The following is a 16,348-nucleotide window of genomic DNA, read 5'->3' as shown; positions in this document are numbered from 1 at the left end:
GTTTTGTGGGGATTCTAGCCGGAGGACTTCCGGGACAGCAGCAGCAGAAGACAGTCAATTCCCACGCAGATCAGCAGCTACTTTGAGGTGAGTTACCTTCCAGTAGCGGTGGGTCTACAACCACAATGCCGACCCACCAGTAGGAGTTGTATGTTAGATGATTGTCTTTGTGATATCATCTAGGTTTGCTACTACTTGATATGTTATATGCTGGCATGATATGAATATGTGATAGTAGTGGAGTTTGGTTGTTAGGACCGAAGGGTAGGTCAGACACCCCAGATATGTCTGACAGTATGTGATGATATGTTTATATGCTGGCATGATGTGTTATATGTGATAGTGGTAGTAGGAGGGGAATAGTCCTCAAGCCCGGTCCTTAGGACCGAAGGGTAGATCGGACGCCCCAGATATGTCTGATAATATGTTATGTTATGATATATGTGATAGTAGCGGTAGGGGGTGAAATAGTCCCCAAGGATCGGTTGTTAGGACCGATGGGTAGTCAGCACCCCAAAATGGCTTGACATGGGTAGTCAGCACCCCAGAACGGCTTGACACGGGTAGGTCGGCACCCCAGAATGGCCGTACCGGGTAGGTCGGGCACCCCAGAATTGCCCGTCAGTGTGTATGATATGTGATTGTATGGTATGTGGTAAGATGGGGGAACTCACTAAGCTTCGTGCTTACAGTTTTCAGTTTTGGTTTCAGGTACCTCTTCTTCGAAAGGGAAGGAGCCGGCACGGTAGCGGTACATCACACACACGCTTTGTATTCCGCACTATGGGATCCTCCTAGGGTTTTGTACTCTGATAGTATTATGTTTTATGAAATGGTTTCCAGACAAACAACACCTTTTATGAAATGTCATGATCCGTGAATGTTTTATTTCTAATGTGTTGCAAATTGTATGTTTTAAAAATGAAAATTTTGGCTCCTATTTATGGGATGTTACACATATGTTCTTCGTCGGAGGCATCAAAACCCTAGCGTCATTGGAGGCATCAAAACCCTAGCATCTCTGTCATCAGTAACCCTATTTTCACCTTCATTAACGCTTTCAAAACTCGTTCAAACAACCTTCTGAGATAAAGAGAGGTGTTGTTGTCGAACTGCAAACACTAGCTCTAATATGCAAACCCTAACACCTTGTTGTTTAAATCTAAAACCTTTAAATCTAAAACCTACATGATAGGTGGCGAGGGCACCGACTGTGGTGTGAAAACCCTAAATCATTTGGTAGAAAGGTGACAGATCCAACTCCAACGTCTGCAACTCGAAGGGTAAACACCGAAGATGATCTTCGACAAACAAATCCATAGCAAAAGGGTGCTTCCGGCGGTGACTAGTCAAGGTTTCAAGCATAACAATTGTGAGAGATAGAGAGATGGAGAAGAGGATGGATGTTCGCATTTTCAAGTGTAAATGGGAAGATAAGAGGTTCGTTCTGGCGAGGAAATGGTGGTCTAGTAGGCGGTGGAGAGAGAGTGTGTGAGAGAGAGAGACACACACGCACACACAGAGAAAGAGAGAGAGAGTTTAAATGTGATGGTGGATTGGTAGGTTAGTAGGAGGTAGGGTAAATGCTTCTAATTTGCTTATTTAAATTGTTATAAACGGAAAATGAAAGTTCAAAATTTGAAAGGGTAAAATTTTCATTTCAAAATTTTTTGGATCAAAGCAGCGATAAAAAACTTATTTTGGACCGGTGGTGTTAGTCTAAAACGTTTTGGACCAAAATAACAATTTCAGCAACCATAGGAACAATTTTGCAATTTAGTCTAGATCTAATGAACTGCGGTTTTGTGGAAATGATAATAAATTCAAAAACTGCAACAATCAAATGACTCGAACATTAATCTTAAGTATTGCCTATGACATAACTTGTTATTTGCTTTCTTTTTGGGTGTACGGATGTCCTAAATCAAAACCACAATGACAAGTGTCCATACATCTTAAATGGTTGTGATATCTTTTAAGAGAAATTAAATATCCTTCTACATTTTATTCCTATTTATCCTCCTACCATATCAAATGTTGACATATGTCACATTTAATGAAATTGATAATATTTTAGTCCACTTGTCACTATTTAATGTGGGTAGGATGATAGTAGGAATAACATGTAGGGGGATATTTAATTTCTAATCTTTTAAATACCATAATTGTCCAATCCTTTTATAAGAAAAACATTCTCACACATGCAAACCTACATGATGAACATTTATCAAGTAAACAAATTTATTTCACAGACAACCTTTTTCTTAAATAATTTCCATTTTTCAATCTTTATAGTTATTGAATTTGTGTTTTATGTCTATTGGCGGAGCCATACTCAAACGAAAGGGGTATCCCAACTTTTTTTGCGGGTATCATCATAACAACTGAGCATGGGAGGGGATGGGCTTTGACCTAAAATTGAACACAAAACCGACAACCTCGGTTTTGAAACTTTAAAAACCGAACCGAACCGAACCCAAATCCATCGGTTCGGTGTTTTAGTTTTCAATTTGTATTTGGCAGTGTTGCAGAAATCGGCCTTGGCGGCCGATTAATCGATGATTAATCACTTGGCGGCCTTAAACCGATTATGATTAGGGTGTTTAGCGGAAATCGGTCAAAGTCGGCATTAACAGTCCTTGGCGGCCCTTGACGGTCTCGGCGGTCACAGGCCAAAATTTTTAAAAAAATTCAAAAAATTTTAATTTTCAAATATTACACCAAAATTTTAAGCTTTCAAATTTTAAAATATTAAACTAAAATTTTCAAAATTTTATATTTTTAAAATTTAAATTTCCAAATACTTAGTTTTTTAGGGAATGTTAATTTTTTAAATGATTTTATTAATAATTAAGGGTCTCCGATTAATCCCCGTCTAGTCCGATTAATTGTTTATCACCAGTCGACCGCCGATCGATTTTTACAACCTCGGTATTTGGGTTTTCTGGTTTGATTTTGGTTTTAAACCCTAATTGAATACTTAAATAACTTCAAATCTTGTTATATAAACATGAAGTTGAAGTATCTTTTGATACTTGAATCGATGTAAGACTCAAAGTAGATATCAAATGAAAAATGAGAATAACAAGTTTATATAATAGATGAAAATAACTGAGTTTACATATGTATGGTGATGTGGGATAAAATAGCTGGGAAAATAAAAGAATAGAATAACTGGGAAAATAAAATAGTTGAAGTATCTTGAGACATTTGTTTCAATAAACCAACTTCTTAACCATTAGACTAACTATTTATTTGTGCTTATAAGTTACACTACATAAAACGAATTCTTTCTAAAAAAATTACACTACCAAATTTTTTTTGAGGGGTATCCCGGGCTACCCCTTGGATCCGCCCTTGTTTATGTTGTTTATGATGCTAGATTTTCTTAAGATATGTTCAAAGAAGATCGAAAAGAGAAATGATTAAGTTTCCTTTCTTAGTTCATCTTTTTAATATCATTCCCTTATTTAACAATGTTATATATGAGCAAAGGCAGAGGAGATATGTAAATTATTTGTCATTTCAATATATATATATATATATATATATATATATATATATATATATATATATATATATATATATATATATAAGTAAAGGCAAATTGACATTCGGAGTAGGACCTGCTGATGGTGTGGAAAGAAGCCAGAAAGACGAACTGTTTTACAAAATGATGGTTTGCTTTATGGATTGTAGATATATCGAACGTGTAACATCTCAAAGTTCGAGGCAAAAAATTTCATTTTTTAGTAAGTTAAAATAAAACCAACAGTATAAGAAAACATCCATAATATCATGTCATGTTAAAACCAAAGTAAAAATAACCAAAACATGTTATCATAGACAATATCAGAGTGTAATCCCAAAGATCTCACGTGCGGAAAAACCATAGTATGATGCGCCGCGATCGAGCCGACTCTTTTCCTTTGAAAACGAAGTTCCTGAAACCAAAACTGATAACTCTAAGCACGAAGCTTAGTGAGTTCCCCCATCTTACCACAAATTATACAATCACATAGCATACATACTGCCGCCCAATTCTGGGGTGCCCGACCTACCCATGTCAAGCCATTCTGGGGTGCTGACTACCCGTGTCAAGCCATTATGGGGTGCTGACTACCCGTGTCAAGCCATTCTGGGGTGTCTGCCTACACTCCAGTCTATCTCACCCGGTTACGGGGACTATCTCACCCCCTACTACTATCACATAATAACATATCATAAACATGTTGTCAGACATATTTGGGATGTCCAACCTACCCTTCGGTCCTAACAACCGATCGGGGGACTATTCCCTCCTACCACCACTATCACATAGAACATAATATACTGACACATAGAACACATCAAGTAATAGCAAACCAGACAATTATCACAAAGACAATCATCTCAATTGTAATCAACTACTAGTGGGTCAACCTTGGTGCTTTAGACCCACTTCTACTGGAAGGTACCTCACCTAACACTGATGAAGTCCCGTAGACACAATCCCAACTGCTGGATGATAGCTTCCCGAACTGTCAATATCAAAACATCACCCAATTAATAATTAGGTTCCACTACAAAACCATAAGTACACATTTGGGGTCATTACTATATTACCCCATGCCTGGCTTTATTCAAGCCCAAGGCCCAATCCATAGGCCCAAAAGTCAATCTATGAATCAAAGCCCAACATATGGCCCAATTTTCCAAATTGGGCCCATACTTCTATATGGTCTTATTCTAAGGCCCAACCAAAAGTCCAGTCCAACATTTGGTATTCTAATGGCCCAATACCTCATAATCATAAAGGCCCAAACTATGGCCCATCAATGACCCAATTTTCCAAATTGGGCCTTACTTAAAAAGCCCGTTAATTATTCTAGTCTATTTGCTTGATCTGGGATGGCCCGTTAATAACCCAATCATCAAGGCCCAAAAGAAAGGCCCACCAATAAATCCAAGTGAAATTAGGGTTTCACATAAAATGACGATTAGGGTTAAGTTTTTCTCACTTACCCCATTAAAGACTTAATCCATTAAGTCCCACATGGCCTTAGGTTAATTGCAAATTGTTATTAATTAATATTTTAATTTAATAACGATTTTAGTGCGGGTGATTGATCCAAAGCCCATATATCCAAATTAGGGTTTTCTAAACCTTAATTAGGGTTTCCAACCCATTCAATGCCCAATAGGCCCAAAACCAAGTCCTTAAGCCCACTAGGGTTTCTTAGGCCCATTAGGGCTTCATTGGGCCTATTAGGGCTTCAAGCACCCCAACCGAATCAAACACAACACGACAATACACATCGCCACCCGACACGGCGATCGGTGGCGGCAGGAGGCGATAGCCAACACTTCACGGTGGTTGTTAGGGTTTCTTTTCATTATTCATATTTCTAATTACATATTACGATGCTAATCTACAAAATAACTCACACAACTAAGCTAAACACACACACACACACACAAACAACCACCTTGTGGTGGCCGATGGTGGCTAATGGCGGCAGCCACCACCTCACCGTGGTGGTGGTGGATGTTCTAGGTTTTCCACCCTCCTGGTGGCGGTTGGCGACGGCAAAACACAAAACGGCGGCAACAGCGGCGACATCATTGACGATCTTGGAATGTGGTAGTGGCTCACGGTGGGACAACAACCCACAAACACCACAACATCTTCAACTGAACTATCCACGAGAACTGGCAACTCTTTATTTTCATGGAAACGCACAACGACGGTATTGGCCGGAGATAGCGACATCGATGGCGTAATGACATGCGGGGCTAGCGGAAAGAAGAGAAGAAAAAGAAGGGGTGGCAGCGGACTTCAACCGAGGGTAGTGGCCCCTCCACGGCTCGTTTCTCCGGCAAGGAAGGTCACGACGTCCAGCGGTGGGCGCGTATTCCAGCAGCTACAACCACAGCAGCATGGAGGCTGCGACTTGGCCCTCTCCATGTCCGACTGCACAAAGCCCTCCACCGGTCTTCATCTCCAGTCACAACGGAAAAAGGGCAATAGTGGCACTTGGCTCGGCGGCTAGCGACCTCGACACGGTGGTGGCGACGCTGAAAATGGAAGGGAAGGTGGCGACTGGTGGGAGGCATAAGGGGTGACGACTGGAGGGTTTTCTATTAGGGTTAGCGTTTGTATGGGCTTTATACCCGTGCCCTAGGATACTTAATGCCATAAAGGCAGAAATGGCCCCTCCTATATCATTTTCTTACAACATTAATCTGATATTTACCAAATAAACCCTCAGCATTAGAATCCATCACAATTTAGGTCCAATATTTACCAATTTCACCCTGCTTCCATAATTACTCCCAAACTTGATCCCTAATTTACCAAACAACCCCCTTAGCCCAAAATATCTTCCAATGAAGTCCCCAAAGTTACCATTTAGCCTTGCCTTTATAAATATTTACAAAACCAATTTAGAACTTACACTTTAAACCCCTAACTTCTAAATAATGCCAGATAACTCTTCCAAATCAACACCTTGCTATATAATTATGGTTTTTAGGGCTATTATACATTAATTAATTAATTTATTTATTAAATAAACGGGGTGTTACCGAACGTTTAGGTTCGATTTGTTTTTTTATATATAAAAACCAAAAAAACTAACAAAACCGGAATAATCATAACGATGTCTATCGTTTACAAATAAGTTCAGTTGATTAAGTATGCTAAAAGTTAAAATAATTAACATGTGTTTATGGTTGCCGTTGAAAATATAACTAAAAACCATGAATTTATATCATTTTAATTTTGTTTTTCATTTTTTTTAAATTCACTTGTTTTTTGTTAAATTCTAAAAGGGATAATCTTATATAATTTGAATTCAGTAATCACTGAGATGACATAACAAATAACAAGAAAAGAAGATTGAGAAACAAGATAAAAATAGAAAGTTTGACTTCATTATGTATATTGAATAAAGTATTAAACTTTGTAAGGAATATCGAACAAATAAAGTTTTATTTTTTTTATTTTTACTTATACAATTTGAATTTTGTTATAAATATTGCAAAATTTTTTGACTTTGTAATGTATATCGAATAAAATTTGAAATCTAAATACATTTAGATGTATTCCATCCATGATGAAATATAGTATAACAATGTAATATAGCACTAATTTGTTAAATATTGCCACAAAACTTCATGCATGTTTTGATCCTTCAAGCCTTCCAAAATATCCACCAATAAAGGAGATGGACGCCTGAATGAGATTCTTAAAGTTTAATATTTTTTTCGACTATAAGACCGATGTGTACCTCACCACACAGCACGCCACAACGACATGGTTGTACAGTGGTTATGGTAACACTGCCCCAACCCCTATATCATTTGCACGACATTATACCGTGATGGAGAAATCCAACATGATTTTTTTGTACAATGGCCACATTTTGCTTCTCCAACGAGTCCATTTTGCTTTGTCCTTCTCCTCTACGTACATATATGTAAATCCATTTTGCTTTGTGGTCCATATGTGAACACGATCTTGATATAATCTTTAGAAAATAATTAAAATGGTTATAGAATTAATATAATTTGTAGAAAATAATTGAAATAATTATTTCTCACCAATTAAATTAATTATTAGTTTTGAATTTATTTTAATAATTAATATTTTTATATATTTATTTACAAATATAAAAATAAGGGTTAATCAGAGATGAACATATCTAAGGTGAGGGGAAAGTGAGAAGGAAGTGATGTTACATTAAGTTGAAATGAGAGGCATTGCAAAACCATGCCTAGAGTGAAAAAAAACATCCTCTAAATCAAAAGAAACGACACAATAATTTTATTTATGTTTATTAATAGAACATTGTACTTGCATTTTCCTATTGCAACATTGTGTTGTCATTTTTTTATGAAGTCATTATATCTTGAAAAATATACCAAAATTTAAAGCATTGTACTTTCATTTTTTAAGACATTGTGTTTTGAAAACTCTGCTCGCTTATAACAATGAAAATCATTTAGTGTAGAATAACATTGTTATAGCTTTGACATTTTCGTATGGTGAAATACCTAGCAAACGGCCGAATATTACACTAGTTAAAAGGTTGTGAAAATGATCTCAAAGTTCCCCACCAACCCTCTCAATAACGAAAAAATAAATAAATAAACACAAAAATATACGTAAAAAACTCCACAACATGAAGAAAAAACTACAATTCTTCTGAAAAACAATTCACTATATGTTAAATTATTGAAATCACATATACACATATCTAAAGCCAACAAAAATTCAACTCACACTTATCTACACTCTGAAACAAAAGAATAAAAGAAAAAGAAAATCAAATAGTTAAAATATATTTGATTGAGATACTTTCACACTAATGTCTTGAGCCTTTTTATAATGCATATAACTCGCTCATTTTTTGCCTTCCTATCAATGTGGGAAAACCATTTCTTTTAATTTAGCTAAACAATCATAACTTAACATCATAAATATAAGAAATTACACCCTCATCGAAGAGAAAATCGTCTTAACCAATATAATTTTAAAGCCCTAGTATTAACATAATCCGTATAAAAGAGTACCACCGCTAATAATAAACCATCTTGAAATGTTCACCTAGTCACATGTCGAAACCTTGTTGAAAATTTTATGACACAACTTTCGTGTTTGACATACTCAGTTCATGAACCATCGACACCAATTTCACCTATATGTCTTGCATTTATAAACCAATACCTACACATTTAAAAACATATACTACGGGTAAATCCATGAAACCGCCAACAGAAATACATCTTTTTTACGATAGTAAGACTCTAAGAGCGTAGTTTAGTTTTATTGTATCTCATAAACAATCATTACCATCAATAAATGACAGACATTGTTAGTTGAATTTGAGCCTTTTTCCAAATCTACTCCATATAAATATCTTTTTTTTCTTATCGTGCCTAAACCATCCATTCTTCCAACATGTTATAATGTCTTAAGGGTTTTTTCTTTACTTTCATACACATCAAAATATACTTTCTGATGAAGGATAATTTCTAATTTTCATCATTATTCTCTTCGAAAAAAGTTCACCAGTAACATTTTCATACTTCAAGGTCTCTTTCCCATACATCAAAATAAGCTTTATATGCTCATACAAAGATAAATGAAATAATACGAGCCTTAGTGCTTTATCTCATCTTTAACGTTGACTTTGATAGACTTAAGTTTCAAAATTATCAATTAAGAATACATAAATAATCTAATGTTTTACTATATTCATGCATTACATATGAAATTATTCCTTGAGATATAAGTGATTTGAGAATCTTGTTTTCAAAATATGATTGTTAAAGCTTCTCCAATCTCCTTCTTCATTTATATCATTCCACATTTACAAGACCTAACTGAAACACGATTTACGTTATCAAATCCAAATTTTCTCATTCTATGTCATCGATTCTACTGGTCTCGTTTAAACAACCGTTGGAAAAAGGGGTTACATTCCATATTAATGCCTTTTTTAAATTGGACTGAATCAACATATCCTAAACTTTAACCTATTACAAGCAAAAGTTAACCATTTCAATAATTTTCTCTACATAGAACCTCATAGGCTTGAACCTTGACATCATATTTGTATCTCAGATTAGTTTTTGCATACTAGAAAAATATGTGTAGCCTATAAGTAGTACACCAAAAAAAGAATCCATATAAAAAGAAATGGGTCACAAAATGAATATATGTAATTCATAAAATCATTTTCAATCACATCTACACTCTCTATGTTTTTAACCTCCAATATTCTATACTTTAAAACAAGATAAGAGAAGGCAAGAATGTTGGTGCCTATGGAAAAAATCATCTAATTCTCCGATATATGTGTTGAAGACACAATTTTTGGGTGTGCATGCCAAGTATTTAGACTATTAGCCAATGACTACCTCCTCCCTAAGGACTTATTTCATTTAGTTTAAGAAATATATTTTAAAAAACTCTAAATATAAAACCTATATTCTTATTTTTCTTCACACCATTTAACCAAATTTCTATCATTCTTCATATTCATTCACATTCTTAAATTCTTTACCTTATTTGTTTCTAAAAACATTAATTATTAAAGTTTAGTATCCAAGTTGAAAAACAAATAAATGGTTAGGTGACTAATATCGTCATATATAGTCATACATTTTACGTGATATTTTAATATTTTCAGCTATATTTCAATCTTAATTAAAAATAATTAATACTTATTATGTTTTGTAGTTGCGAAGATATGTTCGGGATAAAAGGAGCTGAATTGTTGTGTTGGAAGTTGGAATACTGTAAAGAATCAACAAACAGAATATTAACAAAAGTTGAAGACCGCAACGCGGTTATATGCCTTTGGTGCCCCAGTAGGGTGTGTTGATCAATTTAACAGATGAAGTACAACTCACGTTACTTGGAGGATAGGCTTAGGATTCCTGGCATTGCGATGTAGTCATACCATTACCATGGAGCCTTCATAAACCCTTTCGAGACTAGAGATCGTTATTGGAGCGATATCCAAAGAGATCGAGAGAGATACACAATTAATCATTTGGTTTGCTTTGTATTAATCATATCTAGCATAGTTTACTCGTTTTAGTTGTGTTTCTACTTTAATCATGTGTTGAAAACCCTATACTTTCGTTTATAATAGATTAACCTCAAAACTATGTGTTGCTTTCAATAATTTTGGATTAATGTAGTTGTTTATTCATTATGTTTGCTTGATAAAAATCTGCATGTGTTAATCATCTCTTCTATTTATTGTTGAGTATCGTTACGGTTAGATGATCATTCTATCTTAGTGTACTTGGATCATATAATTTTATAAACATTAAGATTGTTTGACTAGAGTTAGACAAAAACCTAAGGTTAAATAGAAAAGTTGGTAAGTTTTATGTGTGAGAACATATGTGATGACCGTTCATATATAAATAATTGATATTCATGATCATTGATGTCAATTTAATATTCAAGCATTTATAATATGAACTGAACACTGATTTTTAGAAATATTAGTTCAGTTGATCACGAAAATTGATAATATGATAAAATCAAAGGATCGGTAGTTCTGATCATGAATGCTAGTAAAAATAGGAATCGGTAAACAAAAAAGTTAGATCCATTGTACTTTTAGAGAAATCAACCATAGTATAGAAGTGAATTGAGTCTAAATGGAAGTACTTTAAATATCTTGATTTCAGTTGTTAACTACTTTGTTCCGCTTAGTTTAAATATTTGCTTGCTATTAAGTTGTTCTACAATTAATGTTAGAAGTTTCTAAACTTTAAAATCTAAAATCCCCCCTTTTAATATTATTTTCTAGTTCAATTGGCAGTAGATATTTTATATTGGAATAATGTCTGTTCCCCAAGTGTTCAACATCGTGGTCTTACCATCTCTATATTGTTGAACAAATATGTACACTTGCCTAGTTGTGTAGCAGTCCTTAGTTGTGAATAAGTCATATATATATATATATATATATATATATATATATATATATATATATATATATATATATATATATATATATATATATATATATATATATAGTACTAAAAATACACATCAAGTTTTTTGTGTCGTTGCTGAAGAACAATTTAATTATACTTAGAATTTTATATCATTAGTTATTTGATCCTTTTTGTGGAATTTATTCCCCAACAAGTTATTTTCATTGGTAATGTTTAGTTTATTTTTATGAGAAATAGTTGCCCACGTCACGGTCTACATATAACCGCTCCACATTTTTAGTTTATTTTTCTGAGAAACAGTTGCCCACGCCATGGTCTACATATCCATCATGTTTCTAAAACATTAGTTATTAAAATCTAAGATCTAAATTGCAAAACAAATAAATTGTTAGGTAAGCTTTATACAATTTATTTAGTTCAACAAGGTAGATATCGATTATCAATTATATTCTAATATATAATTCCTAGTGGTACAAGATCGCTAACAAATTTTGTTAATTGATATGTTTGATCTCATCTATGCAACATACCTATTTTGTTTACATGACATTTATTACAAAAAATTTCCAATCAAGTCATCTAATCAGAGAAACTTGTGTAATCGACCCTTGACTAGTTATAGGAATCGTGAATACATTTCACTCATCAAAAGATAATACAAGTTATTAGGTTACCTTTATCCCACATGCATCATTGCAAATAATATGTAAATTTTCCTATGGTCAGATGACAAAGACTTTCGTTTTGAAAGAGATCTTTATATGTTTTATAATTTAAGTTTCTAAAACATATGATATTATGGTTATTGATTACATATGATATGTGGTACTAACAAGCAAGCGTGAAATAACGTAACATTATGCTTAGGAATGAATTGTTTCTATGTATTTTTAATCAAAATTTTAAATTATTATTTAGACATCTAATTTTGTATTAGTGAAATGTTGTTTTTATTACCAGTTTCATTTTTTTTTTAATTAGTTAATTTTTTTAATCAATTTCTATTATATAAATATTTAAAGAAAATAGTTGTGGGATGAGAGAGATTAGAAATTATGACTATTTCCATTAATGGGATATGATTTAATTGAGTAAAAGAGAGAAAAATATTAATGTAACATTGATGTGGAAAAGAGATAGTGTGAGATGCAAATGCAATTGATGGAAGGAATGGTACCGTGGAGGTTGTCATCTCGATAAAAATAAATCAACTATATACATATGCAAATATAGTAAGTGCGATCGAATCGACGAGGAGTTTATGGTCAAATTTGTGTTAAAATAGTCAATGGAAAAGGTACTATATGCCGTTGTAATGAAAAATATTTAAACAAAGATTAAACTAAAACGATGGAAATTTAATTGCAAACAAATACTATGAATGAGAAAAAAAAGAAGGGGCTTCGTGTTTAGCTATTCATGGTTGGACAAACATATTTTTCTTCCCTTAAATTCCAATTTAATTACCTAGACATAAATGATTCACATTCAATATATACTTTTGAGCACATCATAAATATTAACATCAACTAATTATCTTACTTCCTATGTTTAATTGAATTATGAACAACTAATGGTTCGGCATATGTGTCTTACAATTAACTATACAATTGCAATGTTAAGCATATAATACTACAAATTCGAAATAGTGCATGTGTATTCTATTAATTATCTTAGTTCTTAAACCATTTGAACTCAGAGTGATTAATAATGAATTGACAATACACTACCTTAACTATTTCGACTTATTTTAATGTGTTTGGCAACAAATTAAAGGAAAAAAGATGATTAAACTATACATCATAGAATAAAAGTTTCGCTCTTTCACAATTTTACACCATAAGTTTGCTGACAACTTAGTCCAAATATAAGATGCAGGCCGGTCCAAACGTATATGGGGCCAAGGCGAGAAGAAAAAAAGGGACCCTAAAAAACAAATATAATAAATATTCAAAAAAACAGTCATTTATTTTTCACTATAAACGCGTTCGATTAGCAATAACAAGTAAGCCAAATTGTTTATCTTTTAAGCTAGTTTGAGTTTGAACCAACTTTAAGCACTAAAAGTTATTTAGGTAATATTTTTTATATATAATCTATATAGCCTAAAATTTTTGGGCCCCCTAGAGACATGGGCTCTGGGCGGTCGCCCGGGTTGCCCACCATCTGGACCGGCCCTGATAAGATGGTTTCAGTTAAAATTAAATTTAAGGAATGACTGATTTGGCTTTGGTCGTTAGTCCTTTCACCATTGAATTGTTTTTTCTTTTATTATTATTATTATTATTATTATTATTATTATTATTATTTCTTTTATTATTATTATTATTATTATTATTATTATTATTATTATTATTATTATTCTAGTTGAACCTAATTATAAAACCAAGTAGTTTTATATTCTAGTCTACACCCCCATGAAATCTAACAAACATGATACTCGATACTCCTAAAGGAATTTTTAGTCGTTGGAAACTCAAAATTTGGGAACATACAAAACTCAGTAATTTCTCATAGAACGACTTGGAATGTTAGAGGAATATACATGCAAAGTAACATATAGTTCAGGGTCTATATCTATAATTCAATCCTCAATCTATAAATATGGAATCGCAACGACTCTCTTTGTAAACCCTCACCCTTCACAATGAAGCTCACCGGAGCCTTGCTGCTTCTATCCTTCGCTCTATTGGTTTCATCATCTTCAGCTTTTCAATCGGACGAGCTTATTGTGGACGATGAACAATTTGATTCAAATGAACGCCCTTCCCATGAATTCGTATCATCATCGTCACCTTCCATTTCTTCTGGTTCGCATTCTCCTTTAAAACCCATTCGAAAGACGTCTGCGGAGCCTGATTCAGACTCTAGAGTTCAGTTCGCTCTGGAACACGCATTTGGAGATTCCGAAGATTTCTCCGTCGCCGGCACTTTCACTGCTCGCCTCAAATCTCATGGAGGAAAGGTACTCTGATTCTATGATCATTTCATCGATTTCGTTGTTTAATTTTATGATCATCATCACGAAAATTCACACATTTTACAAAACACAAGTCTATAAAAAAAACCGAGTGACCTGATCGAACAATCGTTAAACTTTGTATGCTCTTGTACACTACTTTTTTGTTATCTTACGAGTTACAAAGCTATTAACACGATCGACTTCTTTCTGGTTTGGCTTCTTTTGATTAAAGAGAACTCTTACAAAGATCAGATTCTCAAGAAACGATCTTAGCACAATTGAGAAGGAGAAGTTCAAAGTAATTCTTCATCAAACCTACTTCTTAAATGACGTTTTTGTTTATGTTTCACTAGTTGTATGACTTTAAATTCTTTTTGTTGATGTTCATCTACTGAAGAAACTACTTGAAGATGATGATTTCTACAGGATAAGGGTGCCATCTAACGTATTAAATTCTCCTGGAAAGGCTTATGTTATCTCCTCAGTAAAAGCAGTAAGCTTGAAACTTGACATTAGGTTATATATTTTCACTCTTAGCATCCTTAGCCGAAATTAAGGTTTATACTTTATACACTATTTACTGATCCTGTATTTACTTTCAGAGGTGCCTCCCAAATGATGGCTTGGATGAACACTTCATCATACACATGGTAATTCTCCTTTCCATTAATGTGTCAAAAAAAATGTCTAAAAGTTACACATTTTAATATTTTATCATGCTAATTTACATTTCATTACTCTATAATTATTCATCATCTGGTATAAAATATAAATCATGCAGGAAGGTGTCCACATTTTGGCTGTTAACTATGGTTCTCTTAGGGCTTGCCAATATAATCGGCAATTGAGAATTGTAAGTTTTCACAAATATATAATTTACTTGTGTTCTCTTTTAGACCAATGTATTTAAACATTTATATCATTTGAGCTTTTAAATATTCAGTGACTTCCACTAACTTGAATGTCATATATGACATGTCATGCTTTCTATTCATTTTCAGCCTTCAAAGTGGATCTTCAACTCTCACACAGTTTTAAAGTACAGTGAATATGCACCAAGGTCAAGTTCTTATCTTCCTCTTTCATAACTCCATTTTCAGCCTTTAAAATTCCTTGAGTCAACTCAAACAGGACGCCAATATTTTCTGAACATATCATTGGTGGTGATATGGGAGAGGATGAAGGGGTAAAGCCAATAGAGAGATCCTTTTTGGCTAAATATGTGAGTCATGAATATTTTAATTTCAACTTAATTATTTTGAAAACTACTTGTGTTTAAGATAACATGATGTACTTGATAATTTTTCAGTGGATGTATTTGATGCCGCTTGTTGTTATTGTCATGAATGCTATCAACCAATCCGCGAACATGGTGGAGGAACAGGTGGATATGCCACCACAGCAGGCGGTTAGGGCTATCCATCATGGGCAGAGTGCAGCTGTCCGGAGGCGGTGATGGTGGTTTTGTGGTAGTCTTTGATGGAATTTGAACCCTAGAAGTTGTGATAATTGCATAATCATACGCATTTTTCTTTCTCATTCATTCTAACTCGTGTCATTTTGATTTGGATTGCATTTTTGCTAAGTTTGTAAATGTAATCATTCTTTATTGGATTTGGCTAGCCATATTTCCCTAAATTAGGTTGGCCACATTTTTTGTTTTTGGAAATAATAGTTTTTTGAAGTTCCTATGTTGCCCCATGATCTTTGAGCAATTCTGTCTCTCCCCCATATTCGTTTGATAGATAATTTGTTGTTTTGGGTTTGTTTGGTTTGTGAATTCTGATGGAATTGGAATTTGAGATTACATTTGATGCGTTTTTGGTTGCCAAATGAACAAAATTTAATAATATCATGAACTCACCATTCATAAGAGGTACTATTCATAAGAGAAGGTAGAATAAATTTGATTTCATT

The 16,348-nt window shown here is 33.7% G+C and overlaps 1 protein-coding gene across 1 annotated transcript; it reads left to right on the top strand.

The window, feature by feature from the left end:
- Nucleotides 1-14,116: 14,116 nt before the first annotated feature.
- Nucleotides 14,117-16,103, top strand: LOC111909662 (uncharacterized). Its single transcript, XM_023905439.2, has 8 exons — nucleotides 14,117-14,434; nucleotides 14,664-14,729; nucleotides 14,829-14,924; nucleotides 15,034-15,081; nucleotides 15,213-15,284; nucleotides 15,433-15,491; nucleotides 15,563-15,653; nucleotides 15,741-16,103. The coding sequence occupies exons 1-8, from the start codon at nucleotides 14,117-14,119 to the stop codon at nucleotides 15,885-15,887; spliced, it is 897 nt and encodes a 298-aa protein (XP_023761207.1). The 3' UTR covers nucleotides 15,888-16,103.
- The last annotated feature ends 245 nt before the right edge of the window (nucleotides 16,104-16,348 follow it).

Source organism: Lactuca sativa, chromosome 2 (genome assembly GCF_002870075.4).
Source record: "Lactuca sativa cultivar Salinas chromosome 2, Lsat_Salinas_v11, whole genome shotgun sequence".
NCBI lineage: Eukaryota > Viridiplantae > Streptophyta > Magnoliopsida > Asterales > Asteraceae > Lactuca > Lactuca sativa.
Note: the sequence above shows the minus strand (reverse complement) of the source record. Positions and strands in the feature narration are given on the sequence as shown.